Source organism: Mchenga conophoros, linkage group LG2 (genome assembly GCF_057382185.1).
Source record: "Mchenga conophoros isolate Kocher_MC1m ecotype Shallow Benthic linkage group LG2, M_conophoros_male_GT1.1, whole genome shotgun sequence".
Taxonomy (NCBI): Eukaryota; Metazoa; Chordata; class Actinopteri; order Cichliformes; family Cichlidae; genus Mchenga; species Mchenga conophoros.
Genome location: NC_140527.1, coordinates 24,225,910 through 24,246,035, shown reverse-complemented (window position 1 = coordinate 24,246,035; position 20,126 = coordinate 24,225,910). Strand labels below are relative to the sequence as shown.

Genomic DNA, 20,126 nt, shown 5'->3' with positions numbered 1-20,126 from the left:
GGCTGGTCTAGTGAGCGTGGGGTTGCCTAGTTGTATTTTTTGCATCGTTGGGACTGTGTCCATGCCTGCATACGTGCCCAGCCAGTATACGGCTTTTGTTTTTTGTATTTAGATGCTTGTGTGCTTTTGTTGATATGGGTACACTATATAAAAGTATTTATGCAGATAGGGTGCAGTAAAAGGTATTTCACATTTATAGGGACGTTGCAGGGAGGGGAAGTCTAGTTAATTTTATTTATAAAGTGCTTTTAACAAACAAGGTTTATCTTAAAGTGCTTTACATTTCAGCAAAGGAACACAAGGAAAATGCAAATAAAAGGAAGATGAAAGAGAAACAATCCTTAACAAGAAATAGGGCAGTATAGGAAGGAGGAGGAGGAGGGAAGTACACGAAATAAACCCCACCGCATGCTTTAATATCAATTTACGTGCAGAGTTTATGATAGAGAAGGATGGCCTTTCGGGCTGTGTTGTGGCTGCATGTATGCGGGTGATTGCATGCACGCATGTGTATCTGTTTCTCCCAAGAGCATCTTTGCACGCACAAACAGATGTTTAGCGTCTCTCCTGTGTAGCAGAGGTCAGGCCCCATCTTTTTTCCCCCAGTCTCCTTCCCCCTTCTCACCCCTTCTCTCCTTTCACGAGCATCTGTTCTCCAGCCACGGCGGTGACACCTGCATCCCCGCAGTATCGCAGAGGAATCAGGTCACCTCGCAAACTGGTTGTCATTACAACGGGAGTTGCAAGCAAGCTGGGTTCCCCTTAAACACACATTCAGGAGAACAAAGAAAGATGCATTTGCATAATGTAGATGCAAAATGCATTCGTCTTCTGATTTGGTTTCTATCTGTCAAAAGTCGTCACCCCCCCCCCCTCCCTCCGCCACACACACACACGTGAACAGGCAAATATCAAAGCGGAAGAGCAGACAGGAGAGTTCAGCACATCCACACTTCTCCCTTCCTCTCGCACGCTGTTTCTTTTCTTATCAAATCCAAGAGAAGTTGACATATGGAGGAGGGCAAGTGTGATCACGCAGCTTGACAAAGCAGTTGCTTTTTTGTTGTTTTCACCCCACACATATGTGTGTGCACGTGCTCCAAACTTTGATCAATTGGAGAAAGACGACGCACCAAGTAAACAGTCTCATGTATCTCCATACTCAGTAATGATGAAAGTCTGATGCGTGGCATCGATGAAAGAAATAGCAAACGATGTCGTAAAGCTGCGTGAAGCATAAATGACGTGCAGGTTTTGCACTGTCATGATATGTAATTTTTTAAGCAGCTGGCAACAAAAAAAGTATGTTAAGATCTCCTGTACCGTATAGTATGTGGTTTATTGATTTTCCCGTGCAAACCCACACACAAGCACGATGAAGATGGGCTCAAATCCCCCACTGATTCATGGAAAGAGGGAGAGGGGGAGGGGGAGAGAACTGTGATGTGTGAATGGGTGTTCTCGTCTGAGTCATCCGGGTTTGTTTTTCAGCTCTCTCACTCAACAGTCCATTAGCTCATTGTTGGAAGGGCTGGTATTGGATTCTAGCTGACATGTTCCCCCAAGTCTGAGAGCAAGAGATGAGGGCGCACGCTGTGCTGAGTGCTCTAATATTGCTCACACGCATCTTTTTGCTACTTGGGGGGGAAAAGAAAACTGGAGAGAAAACGTAAAAGTGAGACAAGGAGAGAGAGGAGTGGATAAAAATGAAGATGGACAAAATGGAGAAAAACGTGAATCAAAATGTAAGAAGATGATTATCAAATTCCACGTATCTGTTGAGCTGGAATTTCCTTCTCAAATAAGTTATCGACCGTTTGGAAAACATGAGACCTACTCCGAACCAAATGATTGCAGAGGCAAAAGTAGTACATAATGGAATGATAATGAAGTTATTTGCAAGCTGAAGAGCTTTGCTTTTGACATACTGCGAAATAATCACCAAATATCAAATAACATTTCTGTTCTACTTTTGGGTTTGTAGCATTTTGGAACCGAGTCCTTGATCCCTTTGATCTGAGACTCTATTTTCACACAGAAGTGTTTTTCTTAAATTCGTCTCTGTGCTTGTTTTCTTCCAGGGGCTGCCAACCACCAGAGTCAGACCACGCTACGACCTCCACTGCCCCCTCCACACAACCACCACACTTTGTCCCACCAGTCTGCCAACAGCCTGAACAGAAACACCCTGAGAGGCGGACGAAACCCCATTCACGCACCCGCTCCGGGGACGGGAGATGGTCCGACCACCCCTGAGTCTGTCCAGTTACAAGACAGCTGGGTGCTTAACAGTAACGTGCCGCTGGAGACCAGGTCAGAGTATATATTTTCTGTTTTGTTTTGGATTGTTTTTCTGTTGACGGGTTTACCTGACGCTGATATCTGGAGCCACTTACAGTAAGCACAGCAGTTGAATAAGCCTTGAGTAATCAATAGTGAGGAATGAAAGGTCAGATCCATTCAGCAACATTTCTGTAAGCTCAGTGTGGCGGTGTCAGACAGAAATGTTAGAAGAGAAAGAAAGAAGCTGTGGTGTATTTGGCCATGATGTAAAATAACAACTATTCACTCACTAGGACTACCACAAAACGTGTTACACTAAAAATGAAAGAATACTTAAGAACTTAAAAAGGAAGGAAAATAGGGAACTGGGAACAAATCAATGGAAGGTCTTGGCAGACTAGCAAAAAAATATTAGACTTCATGGGCCATGGACACTTTTCAAACTATGTCCTCTTGAAATAAATGGTGCTGTAACCTAAGTGATGAAGTGACTATTTAGTAAGCTGCTGTGGCTGACAAGCTAACTGGTAACAGAGTGTCTTAATAACACTGGCTATCTCTAGCCAGTAATAAGCTGTCGAAGCTTTTTTGCCGTGGCAACTGCTGGTAAGCTTTTGGGAGCCTTTTAATGTTAATGATACGGCAGCCCTGAGAGGTCAAACACACTGGAGCTTAAGAAAAAAACACAATGGAAATATAAAATGACACATTGGAAGTATAAAAAAACAAAATCTCACAAAACACAACAGAAGCGTTTCTGGGGACACAATAACGTGACGGATCAGCGGAAGTGAAAGGAAGCAAAGCATGCAAAGGACTGCAATGAGACATGCTTACAGGAAGCGGAGGATGTGTAGGGTAGTGTGTGTTTGCGTCACATAGAGCAGCGGTCCCCAACCTTTTTTGCGCCACGGACCGGTTTATGTCCAACAATATTTTCACAAACCAGCCTTTAAGGTGTTGCGGATAAATACAACAAAATAAAACCAGTACTGGTACCAAAAAAGGAAGATTTATTCATAACACAGGGGAAAAGACCCAGGAAAACAGAGTTAATTATAAATCGATAAAAAAAATGACGATAATAAGCCCCAAAATCTGTAAATATTTATTATTTAAATATTTGCGTTCTTGTGTAAGAACAGAGACAATTAATATTAATTAATTAATAATAATTTGCTTAGGCTCCAGCTTAGTGGTTATTAGCAAATTATTAGCAACATTCCACTTAACCATTCATCAGCTGCTTTTTCTTGAAATCTACATATAAATAAATCAAAAACTTTTGTATTTTTTAAAATATTTTGGACCAATAACAACAACAAAAAAAATCTACCCATCCCAGCTTTAAAATGAAAGGTCCACTTTGACATCGCCATTCCTTTAAAGGTCAGCAAAGCTTTTAACACCGAAAAGTGGAAAAGTAAAATGTAGACACTTCTCCAGCTGTAACACAAACCTATCACAGTCAGAATATTCATTAACTCCAGTCTACAAAGCTGTGTTCACCAAGCCTAAAAAGAATCCACGTTTTAAAACGTGATCTAAGCCTGCGAAATTTCATTACAAACTCCACCTCAGAGCGCTGTACAAACTACTCTGCCTTCACAAGTGAAACCACTTATTGCAATTGCACTGGAATTAACCGACCCTGTATTTGCTCTTAAAATGCTGCTTTGATCTTTGTCCCTTGTTATTTTTTGTTATTTAACACCCACCTAACACCAATTTATTTTTTAATTCAACAAATCACTGATTGTCTCCGCCATGATGAGTTTGTATATTTAGCATTCTTGTTATAAATGTTATGGAACCCTGAGATATGGATATCAGTTCATAGGCACTGTGAGAGTGGAGCACCTGCATGAATTGTCTGAATAATAAAGTTCAGCTAATTGTCTCTTAAACGTTCATAATTAGGTCCATAATATGTTGCACAAAGATACAATTTCTGTATTTTTTCCTCTTTTATACCAACACAATGGATTTTAAGTCAAATATATGATCAAAGTGCACACTAGCAAGGGTTTTACAACGTTTCGCATTAACTTTGAGACATTTTCAGTCCCAGAAATAATTGTGTGTTTGTGACAAACATCATCATGACCAGACAAGTCCTGTTCTCTTACAGACATAATAGCTGAATGTTGAATTTGCATTTTATAGTTTTGTCACTATCAACAGATATCAGTGCAAATATGGTTGCCATGATTAGGTTGAACAAAACAAAATGAACCTATCAAAGAGATAGGAACAACTTTAGGAGTGGCCAAATCAACAGTTTGGTACATCTGGCACCAAAAAGGCCTGGGAGACCACAAGTACAGTGCACAATCACAGAATTATTTCCATGATTAAGAAAAAAATAAGGTGTAAAACTCTGATTATACTCAAGAAGAAGAAGACCAGATGAGCCAGAAAACAGCTCAGGTACACCCGTAACATGGATAATGACCCATATACAGGAAAAGTCTTCAATGGCAAAGTCAGTCGTTTGTTCTCAGCCAAAAAGAGAATTCTCTTGATCTTAATAAGTATTGAAATTGAATTCAAAGAGACCCACGCAACAGAAGGTGGCTGCAAGAGCATCTCAGTGGAGGACACACAGCATTTATGTGCCGTCCACAGTTCTAAACTTCAAGCAGTCACTGACTGCAAAGGATTTCCATCCAAGTAGTAATAACTATGCTTGTATTTAAAATTGTTAGTTTCTCAGTTTGAGCCTCTGAAAATGGGGGACTGTGTTTAAAAATTACTGTCATTCCTAAGCAGTTAATGCAAAATGTTTGTAAAAGCCCCAGAATTAAAATTGAAAGTCTGCACTTTAATCGCTTATTGATTGTATGCTTTAAAAACCCATTGTGGTGACGTACAGAAGCAAAACTACAAAATGTGTCTCTTTGTCCAAGGAATTATGGACCTAACTGTATCTGCACTGTTTTAGTTCCCAAAGCAACCACGATCTCACACATTTCCATTATTTCTAAACCAGTATATGAACCTTTAAATGAAAAGCCAATGGCTCCAGGCTGTGATTCATAAAAGTGTGCTGCTCAGTTTCCTTCTCTACCTCATCCCCAAACAGGACGCCTTACAAAAGAGTATTATGCATGCAACCTGGAGTGAAGAAGCAGGAAATACAAACCTTTTCACACACTCTACACATGTGGGGGGGGGGGGGGGGGGTCAGTACACAAAGAACACTTACCAGGAAAACAGAGCATTCATGCAGGGTATTACTATTCATGAAGCATGGCAGTGAGAGGGAGACTGCCTGCATGCTTGTTCGCATGCGCGTGGTCAGTCTCCGAGCATTTACTCTGCAAGCTGTACTTGTGTTTCTCCTGCTGGGTGCTGAGGCTTCCAGCACTGATGGGCCTGGATAAACTCCCCAGAGCGTTGGACCTGTGCAGTATTTATGAGGCCTGGCTATGTTTAATTCATCCCCACTGATCTCAGGTCTATGCTCAACCTGTGCTCACACATTGTGCTTGTATGCATGATGGGTAGGAACAAGAATACGTACACCTTTAAAAAGAAGCTGTTTCAACTGGCAGTTTCTTCTTCTAGGCCTGCGTTGTTATGTTGACGTGACTGGCACAACATCACTCGAGATGAAGGACGATTTGTTTTTCTTGCAATTTCTGATCCAGTGATGTAGGATGAAAATAAAATCTATTTAAAGTTATAAATCCTTTATAACTTTATAAATCCTGACTGCTATCTTTGCAGATTTGAAGCGTCTCACACACACACGCCCACACTGTTGAGGCCTCTACAGTGCCAGTATTTGGTCATGTTCAGGTGGTGGGGTTTGGCATGGCTCAGAGCCTGTCGCTGTGAATGGAGCCCAGAGCAGCACAGAGAGTATTCCAGCTCCACCCTCCAGCCCAGATTGGGCCCTCCTCTCCAGTCCAGGCTATGGTGGAGGCTGGGTGTGCTGGCTTGAGCTGCTGGAGTTGCTGGAGCTCGTGATTGGGACGGAGCCAGCCAGGCAGAGCCAGCGAGTCACACCATCCCTGTGCTGGCAGAGCCTGTCCTCCATCTCATTATAACCTGCAGCTATAGGAAATGATGAGCAACCTGTTCATGTGAGGGGAGGGAGTGTATGTGTGTACGCTTGTGTGTGTATTTGCATCCAAGCATGTGTTTGTTTTTTGTTTTTTTAAAATCAGACTGCTCCCCACTGTAATCATATGTAAATCTTGGCATTTGTTGTCCACTCATCATGCATTGTGTGTGTGTGTGTGTGTGTGTGTGTGTGTGTGTGTGTGTGTGTGTGTGTGTGTGTGTGTGTGTGTGTTGCGTGCGTGCGTGCGTGCGTGCGTGCGTGCGTGTGTGCGTGCACATGCGTTTTGGCTTGACCCGACAGTGTGACAGCGGTGAGAGGATGAAGATTGATCACCTAAGAACACCCCAGGGCTTGGATGACTGGCAGAGACAGAGAGAGATAGAAACAGACGAGGGGGGCAGGGGGGGGCGGTTATATAGCAAAGAAATATAAGTCAGGAGAGTGGGAGGTGAGAGGGCGGGGGAATGTGGAAAGGAATGGTTTACGGTAGAGGAGGGAGAGATAAAGAAGGAGAGAGAGGGAGAGAAATGAAGAGAGGTGGTGATTGAAGGAGATTGTTTTGGGGAGTGTGTGTGAGAGATAGAAAGGCAGAAGAGGGAGATTGAGGCCCGCAGAACATGGATACATTTACCCGTGTGAGATAAATGACTATAGATGGCTGGTGCCGCTGCGTGTGCGTGTGAATGAGAAACACAGAGACAGAATACATTTCTCTGTGTGAATGCGACCGCATGTGTGTGCTCGTGTGTGTGTGCGCACGATTTGTGTGAAAGCATCTGATTTCCAATCGCTCCCTCTGAGCCCCTATGGGTGGCTCATGCCAGGTTCAATCTCCGTGATCTCGGGATATTCCCTTGCACCCCGGCACGCTCCTCTGTGGGCCACAACCCTGGGGGGTGGCGGAATAAGATCACTGAGAGGGATGCGGCATCTCAATTTATCTGGAAGGAGCTGGAAAGGAAGGGGTGGACGTTACTACCGGTTACTTTCAAATGCATTACTGTGGGGACAGATACAAAGATGTTACCTGTTGGAACAACAACCGGTGAAGAAGAAGGAGGAGAGGCAGTATATCTGTTCCTAAATGATATATTGTAGGCACTACTGTAACAGGCACCGCTGTGTAACATCAGGTTTATTAATGACATGACCTCGTATTCATACATTAAAGCTACAAACTCAGTAATTTTTTAATGTTATTTAACAAAAACAAAAATGTTGTACTTCTAAATATACATTGATTAGTGTGTAAATACATCGTCCAACAAAATGACACATTCTCATACATAATCCATTAAAATACATAGGAGCATGCACCAGTTTGTTATTCCCCCAACATATTTGTTGGTCTTCCTCTTCACCTCAATGACAAAAACATATGCATAACATACTCATTAATTTCCAATATTGTCACAGTTACTTATTGTCAGCAGATTAGACAAACGACCATCTCCAGACAAAAGTCTGCTAAACAACAGCAGCAGCTGGTTATAAGCTAGCGTTATACCAGCTAATGTTATGCTCAAGTGTCCTAAAAATCACACTTTTAATCTGATAAACAAGTTTGATGTTTTATGACTTTTATCACTGAGTGTCCGAGTCCACTTCAAAGATAGTTTCACTAATGCTGGCCAACAGAAGCTAATAGCGGCTAACAGAAGCTAATAGCAGCTAACAGCAGCAAAAACAACAGCGCTTATCAACAGAAACGTTCAGCATATCCTAAGCAAGAAACAACTGTAATGTGATTGCCAAATTTTATACAGCAATGCATTACATTACTGCATTGCTGAAAAATTTTATGTGATTACAGTAATGCAATGATAATGAATTGCAAACACGTTCCACCCAACACTAGTAGTGCCATTTTACCCACAGAAGTTACCTCCTGCTGGCCATTAGAAAGAATGCAGTTTTAAGAGGCTAAAGGCTAAGTCCAGTTTTATGTAAAGTCAATGAATCAATGCCTAACTGGCTTCATTTAAAAAGGATCTCTCAAATGTTCCTTTAACAGAATTAAAAAATGGATAAAATCCCAGTACAGCGCCTAGTTTGCAAGGAAAAAAGAAAAATCTAAGATATATACATAATCTGCCTGGATTTTGCTTTTTATGAACATTAGAACTCTGAATTTTCCCCTCATCTGCACAACAATAAGCAAATGAATCCCAGTCTACTGTATCCATCTGCACACAATTTTTTCCTACGATCGTAGCAGGTAGCAATACTCACGACTCCGTCCTTGAGCATCTTCCTCTCCCTGGGCTCTTTGTTTCATTCTCAGATCTGACTGTTTTTCAGTCACCCCCATACCGTGTAGACCCCCGTTAATTGTTCTCTACATCTGATGATGACTCTGAAAGTGCTATGCTAAGCAACCGCATGTTTGTGAGAGCTGAGAATATGAAGAGCGTGCGTGTGTGCGGGCATGCAAAAAGCTTGTGTGTGTTTGTTCGCTCAAGGGGAATGCGAGCTTTGACTTCCTGCTAATTACCCAGCATGCTCTCTGTTCTGTGGTTAATTGTCCAGGTCCTCTTTTTCTCTCAATGGGGAGCGGGGTTGGAACGGAGTGAAAACACATCTTCTCGTCTTCTCTCTGTCTTCTAATCTATAGCCTTTATCTCCATTGTCTATCCTTCCCCTCTTGTGTCACTGTTTGTTCCGCAAGGATGAAAATTAAACACTCGGTAGCACATACGGGGCAATCTCATGAAAGAATAACCACATAAATTTATATTTTACTGCGCGTGGGTGGGCGCCTGTGTGTGAGCCCGGGTAAATGTGTGTCAGTGTGTGAGTCAGTTTTGACTAATGTTCTGTATGGATGTGTGTTGCATATATAAGACAGAATGCATGACAGCGAGGTAGCGGTGGTTAAGGGAATCTCTGTCAGCTCTCTCTAATTATGTGTGACATTTCCACGCTGGACCCCTGTCAAAAACCCTACAATAGGCACACACAAAAGCACAAACACAAATACAAGCGTACACACGCACACACCCCAGCCTAATGATACAGAGTTGTGATTGCCGGCTGCCTGCTATGATAGAACCCCTCCATAGTCCTCAGCAACATAAATCAATGTCAATTACCTCCCCAGAGCACATTAGACACTTTCCATTCCTACTCGTAATTAGTATGGCCCATAGACATATTCCCATCCCACACCAAGCTCACAGCGGAGCTTCTGCACACAAACAACAAAGCCAGGGAATGAAATGATTTCACTGCTTAAGTTCAAACACATACCAGCACATCGAATCATACGCTTCGTGTGACACAGAATACAAACAGTTCAGCAGCTCACCCTCTCCTTGTGCTCACACGTGCATTATTTCAGTATCACCATTAATTACCGCTGGCCTTGCCATCACAGTGAGTCAGCAGCTGTGAAAATGAATTGAAACGAGCACATGAGCCGCTTGACCTTGGACGGCGCGCGTGTGTGTTTGAGCATATATGCATGCATGCCAGAGCATATAGGTTTATGCAATGCATAACAATGTGTTGATGTTGGTGAGAGTGAGAATGTGGTATTTTTAGACAATAACCTCTTTTTTTCTTTGGGTGTCATCGCCTCGTGGTCTTTCAGCCTCTATCTGTCTTCAGCTTTTTTCTCTCTCTTTTGCCTATTTTTTTTTTCCTGGAGTCACAGGCCATACCTGACAGCTAAAAGAGAGGAACAGGGAGAGAAGCAATGGAAGAGGGAAAAAATCCAGCAAGATAGCAGTCCAACAATCAGTGGCTTAAAATGATGAGAGAGAAAGAGAGAGACAAAGCACAGACTGGCTGAATAATTGATAGAGAGTGGAACAGCGCTCCCAAACTAAATCTTCATGCTCTGAGCACGTCACCTGGTTTTGCCAACTGTTTTCAGATGAGCGGACATGCTGTTATGAAACAGCAGCGATCAAAAGGATAGAAGACCACAAAGTGCAGTGAAACACCTTTTTAAACAGATCATCCAGTCCAGTAACAGTGGTGGGTTATTACTGGTCCCATTAGACTAGTCTGAAAAGAAGAGAGAGCAGGCTGCAGAAGAAAGAGGACAACTCAGACACACATCTGTGCAGGAATGAGTCATTTGTCATGGTGTGGAGGTAGAGAGAAAGCACGAGGCTGGGGACTTGGAATCTGCTTTACTCCAGCTTGTCAAAGAGAAACCCGGCAACCTTCTCAGTTTTTCGTGTTTTGTTCGACCGCATATGAAAGATAGACGGTCATGATGTTGCCCACTGATTTGTGGACTACTTTTGGCATTTTAGCCATCATTATCTTGGACTTTTGAAACCCCATGTGACCATATTTAAACTACAGGGTAGAGCTTTTGGTTTATCCATTATTCACCATTATATTAACTGGGATCAATTCAATTCAACTTTATTTATACAGTGCCAAATCACAACGACAGTCACCTCAAGGCACTTTACATTGTAAGGTAGACCCTACAATAATACATACAGAGAAAGAAAAAAAATCATATAAAAATCATCACTTTGGTGACATTGTGAAGGAAAAACTCCCTTTTAACAGGAAGAAACCTCCGGCAGAACCAGGCTCAGGGAGGGGCGGGACCATCTGCTGTGACCGGTTGGGGTGAGAGAAGGAAGACAGGATAAAGACATGCTGTGGAAGAGAGACAGAGATTAATAACAAGTATGACTCAGTGCTGAGAGGTCTATTAACACATAGTGAGTGAGAAAGGTGACTGAAGAAGAAATACTGGTAATGGTTAGCGAAAAAAACAGGTGAAAACCAAGGATACTGTATGCATACAGTAGCACCGATCTTAGCTAAAGCTACCCTTTATTTATTTATTTTGCTGTATTGACGAAGACTTAAAACCAGTGAATGAGACCATAAAGTCACCAGAAAATGTTTTCTGAGCTGATAAATCAAGTGGGTCATCGGGTAATTTTCTCATGGGCATCTTATATACACTCAGATATTCTTCTTTTAAAAATTATTTCAACATTATTACAGCAGCGTGGGATCATCTTGACAGAGAAAAGGCACAAAAGGCAGCCAACATCTAAAGAAGAGCTTTGAATGTCCTTCAAGAAGCCCGGGGAACTATTCCTGAAAACTTCTTAAAGAAATGTCAAGAAAGGTTGTCTAAGAGAGTTCATGCTGTGATGAAGAATAAAGGTGGTCATATACAGATCTTCAAGCTTGTTAGATATGCGCAAACTCTGTTTTTGCCTTATATGCTCTGTTTTAATTTATATTTGCATCTGTTTCCTATTTTACTAGTAAAACATCCAGAAATTAGGGGTTCAAGACTGGTTGGTTTGGGGTTTTTTCATGATTTATAAAGACTTAGTAGTAATTTGGTAGTAATTAGTTCCACCTCTTCATAATGCATTCCACCAAGTCACTGCTTAGTCCTGTGAATCTGGCCTGATTAGGCAGGAGATAAAATTAGAAGTCAGATTTTAAACAAACCCCTGGCTTTGCCAAACATTTAGGAAGAGAAAAACATACAAATTGTAAAATAATTACCCAAATCCTAAACTGTTGGCTTGTTTACTCCCCATCCTATTGTCTCGCCACTTTTTTGGCCTGTCAGAGTAATTATTTTTTGTGAGGATAATGTTATCCTAACAGAGAAGTTATGGAAATAGTTTAGCATTTGTAATAATCCAAAATTATCCATTAATCATGACAGAATGCTGAAAACCCAGACTCTAGGCCTCACACTGCATTTAGATGAAGTGACGGCCAAAAATTGTTTCCTCTCTTTGCAGAAATGTCTGTGTGGCCAAGGTTCATTATTCACAAGATAAAAGTAGGAGAGCATTCAGAGAGCATCTTCATATGTGCACACAAACACAGTAGCAAACACACAAACAAGCAAGTTCCACAAAAAGCTGGCACAAAAAGACTTTATTTTTCTGTTCAGTCATCTCTGAGGCAGTGGAGTGACCTTCTCTCCTCTGATAGATCACACTCACCTCACCTGAGGGCTTTGTTCTGTCATACCACCTGAGGTCTGCGTAGGGGCTGTGTGTGTGCATGCGTGCCACAAAAGATGTCACAAAGGTTTCACTGAAGTTCTTCTTCTTGTGTCCTTTAAAAGAGTCTTCAAGTGCAGTCTTTCTCCTTGCTATGGCGAAAGTGTTCTTTCAAGGTCAGATAACAAAAGAAAATCCGAAAGAAGAAAGGGACATTTTTTTGTAGGAGGGGAACGAGGGAAGACATGATTATAGGAATAAAAAAGGGGGAGAAAGAAGAGGAATATTGGAGTGGTAGTGGAAAAGAAAAGATAAGACAAGAAATAGGAAAAGCAGCTGGGGTAGGGGGAGCAGCGAAAGAGTGAGCGGGTGAGCAGGTGCAGTGATAGCAGAGGATAATGGGTAATATGAGCAAAGGGATGATGGTTCAAATCCCCCTTTTATCCTCTCTCTGAGCTCTGACCCTACCTGGACAATGAGGACAGCAAAAGGGGGATGGCAGTGATCCTCTCCAGCCATTAAGGGCAGAAACAAGGCAAATTATAAGTGGGGTGAACAGAGGAGAAGCGAAGCCACAGAAGAAGGAAAAAAACCGGGCAGAGCAGGTGGAGGTTAAAAAGAGACCTCTGACTGGAACAGCACTGAATTGGAGACACAATCAGTTCAAGGATGTTAAAACCCATATGGCAGGAAGGGTTCATCGGAAAGTAAATTGGACAGAAGCTTGCACATATGCCCTGTCATCCAGACGGTGATTAGGTTATAGTTTGGTGTGTTTGCACTCAAGCAGAGCTTGTTTTAACCACTTACTTTATAAAGCGTCTTTCTGTGTGTGCTGACTTTTCTTTTTTTCACCCCTTTTTCTCATCTTCAGGCATTTTTTGTTCAAGACGTCGTCAGGGACCACCCCTCTCTTCAGTAGCTCCTCCCCCGGATACCCCCTGACCTCGGGAACAGTGTATTCTCCACCGCCTCGCCTGCTACCCAGAAACACCTTCTCCCGCTCAGCCTTCAAACTAAAGAAGCCGTCCAAGTACTGCAGCTGGAAATGTGCCGCGGTGACAGCCATCGCAGCCGCTGCCTTGCTGGCCATCCTGCTGTCTTACTTCATTGGTAAGTGAAAGCATTTTTATGAAAAGGGTTAACCAGATTTTATTTTATTTTTTGTCTATATATACACCCCTGAACAAATACAAGCTCAGTCGACACACTGTGTCGCATTGACCTAAAATGCATAAACCTCCCACACCTCCACGACAAAGTGTCAAGTTAGTAGCCCCTGCCTGTAAAACACAAAGCAGATTCAGAAGGTGTGAGCTTTGTCACTTCAGTCGACTGCTGCACTGTCAAAATCAACCCCAGCTGGAGCCTCGGCCTCCAGTCAGCATCAGTGCACAGGCAGTTAGAGGGGCAGAAAGATACACAAACCGCAGCATACTGCGGCTGTTTCTGCAAGCAGGTATCAGTCAAGGTAGGAATCCTAACAGACCCAGCAGGAAAGTGGATGTTTTTCACTGATCTGAAGCCAACGTGCAATAGTCATACTTTAAGGAATGGCAGATACTCAGAGGAGAGCACTTACCCAGCACATCAGGAAGAGATTCTGATGGGCTGTCTACCGGCGAATCTGTGTGAAGAGAAGGGAGGAAAAAAATACAAAACATTGCTTAGAGTGTGTGTGGGAGTGTGTGTGTGGGTGTGGATTTTATTCCTTCTTGACCTCATTCACTGGACAAAAGAATGCAGACCTATGCATCTGTGTGCGTGTGTGTGTGTGTGTGTGTGTGTGTGTGTGTGTGTGTGTGTGTTTGAGGGAGAGAGGAAGACAATAGAAGGAGGAGGAACAGAAAATGAGGAAATGTAATTATGTATGAATGTGCATGTTTGTGTGTTTGTCTACTTCACTATGTTAGTGTGTGTGCAAGAAGGCAGATGTGCCACTGAGCCCCTGATTGGCCTCTTACCCAAGAGACCAGAGTCAACAGATGGGGGGAAGAGTGGCATCAGCAGAAATAACAACCCTCTCTCTCTACATATATTATTAAGATCATTTTTTTCTTTATTTATAAATATATTTATCCAAACGTGACCACATCGATCTAACCGTCCATAGTGAGTTTGTGATATATGCACCCATATGTGTGTCGTATGCATCCTGGCCTACCGAATTTCATGCATGTGCACTCCAATCTGTGCATGTGTCAGTATTTGTGTGATTTGTGTAACCCCCGTGGAGTGCCCTTGACAATAGTGTGTCCTCCAGAGCAGATCAAGGCCTCTTGCCGAGGGCACACAGTAAGATCCATTCTCTCCTGAGCTTTACACGGTCACACTGCAGTAGACAGCCACATATGGAGCCACAAAACAAAAGCCGGGAGAAGGACGAAGGACGGCAACCGCTGCCCTCATACCCCCTAACCCCCCCGAAATCCTCTCCATATATGTACTCAAGGGCACTGGAGCGCAGAAAGGACCAAAGACCTCCCGTTATTCATCTTTTACTCGAAGCGCAGAGCTCACCTGGGGCTTTAATGACACAAATATTTGTTTTCTTCAGAACATATAATTGTTAAATGAACATCTAATTGGGGACATAAATCAAAACACATTTGTTTTAAAGAATAATTTTTGCTTCTACCTTTCTTTTTTTCACACCACTCCATCAGTAATTTTTGGGTACCTGCAGACACATAAAGCTTTCTAACCTGTCTTAATAATAGGTACTTTTAGATTGTAAGCTATATTATAAAAGATTTTTCTTTTTTATTATTGGTGTATTTACAGCACAAAAGAGCAAGCTATCCAGATACCCTGTCAGTATACTGTATAATATTGCATTTTTAATGGAATTGCATGATTAAGGGGAAATAGAGTGTAATATTTTTCCCTCTAAGCCCCACTTTCTGTATATTTTTCAGTTTAGTTTTATTATATGCCAAATAGTGTGTGTGTGTGTGTGTGTGTGTGTGTGTGTGTGTGTGTGTGTGTGTGTGTGTGTGTGTGTGTGCTTCACCACCAAACTTAATTGTCCAACTGGCTATAATTCAGTGAGCTGAAACAAAGCTGAAATGATACTTTATTGTTATTATTACTATTGCTAACTGTGGCCCCTTTTCAGCTGTTGTAAGGAAATGTTTTTGCTCCGGTGTTTTTTCTACGCTGAACAAAGCTGTAGCAGTGCTGCCAAGCCTGAAACCCTTGTGTTTACCATGCTTTTTGTAGCGTTAATCGTGCAGCGAGTTCACTACTCATAAGGGGGATTTTGTACTACCTTGTTTGTGTGTTATGTGTGCGTGGGGCCCAGCGCTCACTGTGGGGATTGTGCAGAGCACCCAGAGCCATGCAGCGTGAAGAGGACCCCTCTGAGGCGTCCGCCCAGGAGCCCACTCATAAATTACACCAAGACACATGTGCCTGAACAGCACTTTTCATTTTTTGTGCTGGTTGGCGTGTGTGTGTGTGAGAACTCCTAACTTCTCCGTGTGTGTCTGAGAGTGTGCTGGCTTTCAAATGATTTGCCTTTCCTTCTTTTTTCTTTATTCAGACTTCACATGAATATTAAGAAGAAAAAAAATTGCTTGACAATCTTCCAGAAACTCAGGCGCGCACATGTGTGTGCCAATTGAGGACGACATCTTCAGAAAAAACATGACTTTGCATGTTTCAGGAGCACAGCTGACTCGCTGTATCTCTGTGAAGCTTATTTACTGTGTCCTACTGTTAGAATGAAGCCTTGGGGATGAGATAAACATACACACGTAGCATGAAAAAAGCGTTTGGAGCTGCGAGTCATTATTTGTGTCTGTGTGAGTTCGAGGGAGTTTATTTGTAAGGGAGGACAGAAAGCGTTTTTTTTTCCCTCTTCAAACTCCAGCGGAGTATGGCCTCCTCTTTATGTGTGAAGGAATGACTGAACGGATGGAGGGAGGAGGATAAACGAGAGTGCTTGTTCTTCATTCCCCCGGCGTCTTGTTTGCTTGCTCCGCATGGAGCACCTGAGCCAAAGGAGAGGTGGTTGCTAGGATACAGGTGAGCGGTTGGCATACAGGAGAGAAGACAGGTCCATCATTGTGAATGGCAACCTGGAGAGAACGAGATAGAGAGGGGTGAGAGAAGAAGAAAAAAAAGGAACGGGGTGGAATGGAGTTGGTGCACAGGGGGCAGAGGGGAACATAAAGGGGAAAGAAAAAGGAGGGATAGATCAGTGGAGAGACAGAGGAGAGGAGGGCTGATATGTCACTGTCAGCACTGTAAGGTGTGAGATTGGTTGATGGGGGGGCGCGGGTGAGGTTGTTTGCGCTGCTGAGGAAAGTAGAGGAGATGAGGAGGAGGAGTGACAAGACAGCCAGGTGTGGAGAGAAGAAACTGAAGGGAGGCAGAAGGGGGAGAGATGAAGGAGAGCGTGGCCTCCTGAGGGCTCTGTCACCTGGAATATCTGCGGGACTAATGTCTCCTAATTGATCACAGCGAGCAGAGAACAGAGGGAGTGTGACAGAGGACAGAGAGAGGCTGTGAAGGACAAGGGGTGACGAAAAAGAGAAGTTAGAGAGGATTAAAAAAAGAGAACAGGGATGTAAACCTCTGAGAGCAAAAACATCCAGCAAGGGGGGTAAAACAGATAGAAATGCGCTGTAGTGAGGAATGAGAGGAGAGCCTGGCTTGATGGATGAGAAATCGAGGTCGTGTCAAACTGCTTGCGCCCAGGTGGACTGTTTTCATACACACATGCACAGGTGTGCCCTTGACTGCAATGAGTAAACTTGCTAGCGGGCGCTTGTGTCACCTTTGCAGGGGTGTTTGGCGCCGATGTGTGCGCGTGTGCATCTGCGGAATTTGTCAGGCGACGTGGCATAATCCACATGGTATTGTCACCACTAATGAGTAAGGGCGCACATACGCACGCACAGGCGCGCGCACACACACGATGTATTTTTAGTCTTACTCTCAGCTCCCCTGTCTGTTGATTCAACAGAACCACACTCCACACACACACACACACACACACAGTGGCACTGTCATCGAGCGTGACCTTCATGCCTCCGAGCCGACCACTTTCCATCCATCACCGCTGTCTTCCTGTTCCAGAGTGATCACAATCGCTTACTGCCCATTCTTCCCGATTACAAGTGTCTCACTACAGTGCATTCATATCCCTGCTCCCTTACATAATCACATGTTAATGATTTTACTGTTCTGCCAATTGAACAGTTTCTGGACTAGAAATACAACATTAGTTCTTCGTCCCTTTCCTTATCAATCATCTTTAGAGCCTTTATATTAATTTTAAGCTCCCAGCCTTGTGTGGATGGGAGGTACTACTGTGCTACTCTTCTGAGAAAGAAAAAAAGATTCAAAAAAAGTACCTAATTACACTTTTTGATATACATGATATACAAAAGTCTACTCTTAACAGGCTAAATGATTGATGTTTTAAAAAGTATTCATTATGTCATATTAAAAATAAGCAAAGATCGTAAAAGCATACAACAAAAGGAGCAATTTTTTCCTAACTTGATCGTCCTTTACGCAAGAACAACTTCTATAGTGCATGCTTGTTTTCCCAAGTAGTTATATGCCAAAGTTTGTATTTATTTGAATAAGACTGCTTCTTTTATGAGTAAGTATAAAAGCAAGTCAAGACAGTCAAGTGAATAGTTGTGTTGGCCATGCAGGTCTCGCAATGTGGCTGCTTTCCAAACGCACCTCCTTGACCCCAAAGTCCCCTCTCACATTGCATGTGGCTTCCCTTCTGCTGATCTGAGGTGGAACAGCTAGAGGTCAGGATGTGTCACTCATGCCAGCGTAGGCGTCCGTGTGTGCATTTAATGTGTGTGTGTGCGGAGGTGAAGATGCAATTGGGCATATGGTGAATGCAGGAACCTGGGCATAAGGATCAGACGTGGAGTGTGTGTCCGCAGCAGCAGGGCCTGTCGGACTGATAAAGGTTAGGATCTTACCACACGTTGCCAGTCCAGAAAATGGGCAGGGCATGGCCAGGACCAGGCACAAGGTGCTATACCATCTGCACCAGAGGGATACATGGGTCAATGCACTGGTAAAGGTAATGCAAAGCAGGGAGCAGGAGTTGTTTAAGTGGTGACATCGATGTTCTTCCTTTGACTTGCTTTAAAGGAAAATAATACCCATGTGTGCATGAACTGAGGATTTGCATCCTCACTGATGTCACTGCTGAGCGATGTTCATACCATCTCGTGCATTAGTGTGCACGAGCTCATTTCATTCATTTATTTCCTCATTCATTTATTCATTAGTGCGGGTCTTATCGGGGCCTCAATCGTTAGTCCAATTAGGCCTATGGTGCTTCACTGGTACTGTGTTGGAAACAGGAGATGGATGAAGGCAAAGCGAAAAGAAATTGCTGTCCTCCCTTTTTTTTAGCCTCTCGCTCCGTCTCTCATTTTCTTTCGGTTTCTCCGTCTCTTGGCCTCCACAGCGAACTCTTTTCTCTGTCTTTCGTCCTCACTCATTCTCTCCCACTCTCTGATCTGTGATAAGATAGCATAGTTCCTCATATCCTGTTTCTAATACAGATCGATGAGAGGGAAAGGAGCGAGGTAGGAAGGGAGGGATGAGACGAGGCAGAGTGGGTTGATGTTGCTGGGGGGAGTAAAGCGGCGGGGGGGTCAGGGTAGAGATATCTGAAGAGGAAATGAGGATTCAGAAAGGAGGACATCACTCAGATTCACATCTCTTTTCATTTAACCAATCACACACGTGCACGCGCACCCACACGCGCGCCGGGCGGCTACGTCTGCGCCGGGCCGTCTCAATATTTCGGTGCCAATAAAGAAACCATTTTCAGCTGTGTGATTGAGTGAGTTGCCGTTTCTCTCGGCTAGACACAGCCGTGCAGGTAGGAGCTGCCAGCAACTCGCATAACCTTTTGTGTTGCAGTCAATTACAGTTCAGTTGCATCAGCTGGGTGAGAAGGTCCCGTCGGGGGTTGCAGCGTGCATGCGCGCTTGTTGTTAATACCATGCAATTTTCAGCATGCATACGCATATACACACTCAGAAGCAGACAAATTGTGTCTCTCAGTGTATATGACCCCCAAGGGCAGCAGCCAACCGCCGCCCCCGTTCCTCTGTCTGAGGCTCTAAATGATCTCAGCAAGCAGCGCCTTCAAAACTTAGCCAAGAGAGAAGGCTGCTTTATTTATAGATTACATAAGTGGATACTGTGTGGTAAATTCTGAGAAAACGTCCCAAATGGCCTGAATATTGAGAACCTGAGGCGGCATGCTGCTCTTTTCCTCAGTCTCTTCAATATTAGCAGCACTGCACCTCTGTGCCGCAGAGGTACAGACGCCTCTTTTTTTTCTCAGGTGGCTCCTTTTTTTGCATGTATGTTTTAGGAGTGTGCAAGGTGGGGAAAGCAGAGGGGGGTAGAAAGGCTCCTAAACCAATTAAAAGGCAGACTAAGGATGGTGGGGTGAGTTGGGGGGGAGGTGGTCTACAATTACTGCCCTAATTAAGGTCAGAGTTGTTAATTTAGTGGTGAATTAAAACGGTTAATATGCATTTATCGGGATGGCCAGGGGAGAAGGCGAAATGGGGGGAGAAAAAAAAGTGTTGCCACCGACCAGGGCTTGTGTTCTTTGTGCAATTTTGGTTGCGTTGCATGCGATTGCGTGCGATTGCATGCGACAACATGCGACAACATGCGACAACATGCGACAACATGCGAGAGGCCGTTCTCCGGCTTCTGAGCAATTAGGAGCATCGCAAATGGTTCAGCGGGGATACACTGGCTTTTAAGCAGGCAATGATAAGGTTGAGTTGAGACAGAAAAGGGTG

General features: G+C 43.5%; 1 protein-coding gene across 13 annotated transcripts in view; it reads left to right on the top strand.

The window, feature by feature from the left end:
• Window positions 1–20,126, top strand: part of tenm2a (teneurin transmembrane protein 2a) — a 219,860-nt gene that overhangs the window by 162,870 nt on the left and 36,864 nt on the right. For all 13 annotated transcript variants that reach the window (XM_085289586.1, XM_085289577.1, XM_085289568.1 and 10 more), the window contains 2 exons: window positions 2,082–2,313; window positions 13,184–13,422. In XM_085289586.1, the coding sequence (XP_085145712.1) occupies window positions 2,082–2,313; window positions 13,184–13,422 (471 nt within the window). The remainder of the gene's footprint in view (window positions 1–2,081; window positions 2,314–13,183; window positions 13,423–20,126) is intronic.